The sequence below is a fragment of the Cannabis sativa genome, chromosome 7, assembly GCF_029168945.1.
Source record: "Cannabis sativa cultivar Pink pepper isolate KNU-18-1 chromosome 7, ASM2916894v1, whole genome shotgun sequence".
Classification (NCBI taxonomy): Eukaryota; Viridiplantae; Streptophyta; class Magnoliopsida; order Rosales; family Cannabaceae; genus Cannabis; species Cannabis sativa.
Genome location: NC_083607.1, coordinates 15,449,173 through 15,453,067, shown reverse-complemented (window position 1 = coordinate 15,453,067; position 3,895 = coordinate 15,449,173). Strand labels below are relative to the sequence as shown.

Genomic DNA, 3,895 nt, shown 5'->3' with positions numbered 1-3,895 from the left:
CTTATAATTTATAAACAATTAAATATTTATCAAAATAACTAATTTTGAATTTGAAAATATTATGGTTAGAATATCTATAAAAATATCTAGGTTAATTTCAAATTTATTAATTATTTAATTTATCCTATAACATAATTTTAATATAATATTTCAAATTAAAAGGATAAAGTTCATGACCTGCGTTAATCTAACCAAACGGCATTACCTTGTAACAGTACAAACCTGGATCTGTAATGAAAGAGGTATATTCCTGATCTGGTTCATACATCGGGATCTGGTTATATCCCGAGTATGCGTCCATGAAACTGAGAAGTTCATGACCTGTAGTGGCATCGACAAGTTGGTGAATGCAAGGAAGTGGGAAGTTGTCCTTTGGACAAGCTTTATTTAAATCAGTGAAATCAACGCATGTGCGCCATGAGCCATTAGGCTTGGGCACGAGTACGGGATTTGCTAACCAGTTTGGGTAGAACGACTCCCTTATGAAGTCGCACGCCAAAAGGCGATCTACTTCTTCTTTCAGCGCTTGGTACCACACGGGGTCCATTTTGCGGCGCTTCTGTCGGACACCTCGTACTTCGGGGTCGATGTTCAATCGGTGACACGTGACCTGCAGAAATATTTCAACCATGTCTGAATGTTTCCAGGCGAAAACATCCAGGTTTTGTTTGAGAAAAGTGACAAGCTTTTCTCGTTGTTGAAAAAGTTAGTTTAGAGCCAATTTTCAAAACTTTGCTATTATCTATGGGATCAATGGGTACCTCAATAGTGTCTTCCGTGGCTTGGGCGGCAGTAGTGTAATCGAGGATCCTAGGATCCAAATCTGGTTCGTCTTTATGCGGTATTTCTTCTATTCTGAATACCTCCTGTCGAGGGGGTGGTGCTTCTAGCAAGTAAATAACGTTGACTGACTTCTTCTCTACGAGCTTTAACGCTGCATTGTAACATTCTCGTAAATCCGATTGGACTCCTCGCATAGATCCTACTCTAGCGGGAGTACGGAACTTCATGGTGAGATAATAAATGGACGTCACGATCTTCATCTCTTTTAGGATAGGACGACCAATCACAGCATTGTATGCCGAGTGTTGGCCGATAACCGCGAAGTCAGCCATCGACTTGGCCACCACAGGTGCGGTTCCCAAAGTAATTGGGAGTTTGATCATTCCCTTCAACGCAATGGTGTCTCCAGTAAAACTATAGATACTCGACACGACGGGTCGCAGATCCTTCTCTTGTAGTCCCATCTGCTTAAAGGCCTGAAAGTTCAGGAGATTCACGGAACTTCCATTGTCCACAAGTATGCAGTGGACATTATCTCCTCCAATATTAGTGACGATGACTAGTGCGTCGGAATGTGGGTGGTGGACCCATCTGGCATCGCTTTCCATAAATGTGATATCATTACATTCCTTTTTGAACTGTTTTGCTGGCCGCTCACTCAGATTTTTCACATTGGTGAGCGGCTTCTCTTTGGCTTCTTTGGCATATCTCTCCTGCGATTTCCTAGAATCTCCTGCGATGTGGGGTCCGCCAATAATGGTCACTATATTGAGAGGAGTTCTTGAACCACTCGCATAATGATTCTCTTCTTTGTCATCCGCTTGGGGATGAATTTCCTCATTCTTCTTATATTTGTTGAACTTTTCCCGCCTGATTAATTCTTCAATTTCATCTTGCAAAAACCAACATTCCAGAGTAGTGTGACCAATATCCTTGTGGTACTTACAGAATTTTTTCGGGTCTCTCTTGTCGCGGTTTCCCCTGATTGGGGGAGGCTTTTTGAAGACCCCGTTCTTCTCTTCAATGGCATAGATATGGTCCGGAGGGACTGCCAACTCTGTGTAATTCACAAAGCGTGGACCACCCTTCCTCTTCGGAGACGACTCCTTCTTTGGAGGGGATTTGGCCAACTTCGGACTTCTTTGTCTTTGTGGACTGCGTCTTCTGGGACTCCTTCCCCTGGAATTTTTTCCTCTAGGACTGCGGGATCGTGACCGCGACACTGGAAACTTGCGTTTATCCTTTCTTTTCTCTAATTCGGCTAGAGAGTTTTCAATCCTCTTATGCAGCTCCGCCATAGCGAAAAACTCGACTAGTGATTCAGGTCTTCGAGCTTGTAGTTCCTTCCAGAAATCGGTTCTTGGAAGGACACCTGTTATCAACATACATACAAGTGAAGACTCGGGAGCCTTCTCTACTTTTGTTACATCAGCATTAAAACGCTTAAAATAGTCTTGTAGAGACTCACCGGGTTCTTGCTTAATATTAGCCAGAGTGGTATAGGGTGGCCTATAGGTCATCGTGGCTTGAAAGTGTGTGAGGATAAGGTCGACAAAATTCTCCCATGTTGAGATAGATGCCTTGGGCAATTGGCTGAACCAATCGTGGGCATTGTCCTCCAGAGTTGCCGCGAGAATGCGACACTTCGCAAGTTGGGGTACCTGATCCACTTCCATAATAGTATTAAATTTTTCTAAGTAATCTATGGGATTAGTGGTACCTTTATATTTTAGAGATTCAGACAACCGGAATCCCTTAGGCAACCGAGCTTGCCGTACTTCAACAGTGAAAGGAGAAGTCCCATGCAGCTTGTAATGGGCTTTCTCTGCTGTTCGATCATCTTTAAAGCTTGCAGAAGCATACCCTGATCGATACCTCCCGTTAAGGCAGCATTGCCCTGTGTTTTCGCAGGCGTCGTTATTACCGCAACGATGTTTGCTGGGATATTGACTCCATTGGTCGCGTTGCGGTAGGTGGGTTGGTATGATTGTTTATGCCCTGATCGCCCACCTAAGGATCACGAGGCTCTTCGACGTTCTGAGGTGTTTGGGAGTGTGCCCTGAAAATAGCATTAAGATGATCACGGAGATCACCCTTATGGACTTGGTATCGCCCTCCTCGCGGTGTTTCCACCGAATCTGATCTGGTGTATCTGCTGGGAGTGCGACTGTGCGAGGATGAAGAGCCGGACTCAATGTCGTTATCTTCGTCTCGCGGCTGGGGTCTGCTGCGAGGGTTATGTTGCTCAGGTGCCTCCTCTGTTTGTGCCTTTTGGTTAAGGTTCCTCGCGGACTGGTTCCTCGACATTGGTTGATTCAAATCTAGCCCTTCCTAATTTGTCCTCCGTTCCCTGCGAGTACGGTTATTGCGACGTCTAGAATTTGTTACCTGAGGGTTATCCGTGCGTGTAATGGGCACTCGAGGAGGACGTCGAGCCCTGTTTCGTCCGTCGACCTCGGCCTGCAGAGCACGTAGTTGATCTTGAATTGCGGATCAGTAGTTAACTGGATGATGCCTTCGGATACCACTGCTGGCGTGATAGGCGAAAAATGTCCCGTTGTGGCTGCCGGTGTAGACGTTTCCCCAACGTGAGGGGCAGTAGTTTCAGGGAATAAATTAAGAGGAGTCACATTGCCCCGTCCTACTCCATCGTTGATAACATCCACGGGAGGCACCCTGCCTCTTGACAGTGGGACGTTCATCATCCCAATGTTGATGAATTCGTTGTTAAGACCCTCCTTCGCTTGGTTTCCAGCCATGATGATTTTCCTTCTAAATCAACAAAAAGTATTGTCGTTCCCACAGACGGCGCCAAATGTTGTTGAATGAATTTTACAACACAACAAATGAATTATAATAATAATAAAAACTAATGAACAAGTGCGAGTATCCGACCCAAAATGGCGAGTACTCAAGCCGGGAAAACAAATACTTAATATAAGACCTGAAAAAATAATGAACGCAAGAGAAATAAAGTGGTTCAGTCAGATCACGGTCTGCTTAGTCCACTGTTGCAAAGATTTTGTCTCCCCCCCATTTCACGGTGGATCACTCCTTTATATACAAAGCAAGTGTCCTATCATTTACACAAAGATTGCATTCATTATCAATC

General features: G+C 44.6%; 1 protein-coding gene across 1 annotated transcript; it reads right to left on the bottom strand.

Moving 5' to 3' along the window:
* Positions 1–623: 623 nt before the first annotated feature.
* LOC133039650 (uncharacterized) lies at positions 624–2,303 on the bottom strand. The gene has a single exon (XM_061118555.1). It carries the CDS (start codon positions 2,301–2,303, stop codon positions 624–626), a length of 1,680 nt encoding a protein of 559 aa, XP_060974538.1.
* Positions 2,304–3,895: the final 1,592 nt, after the last annotated feature.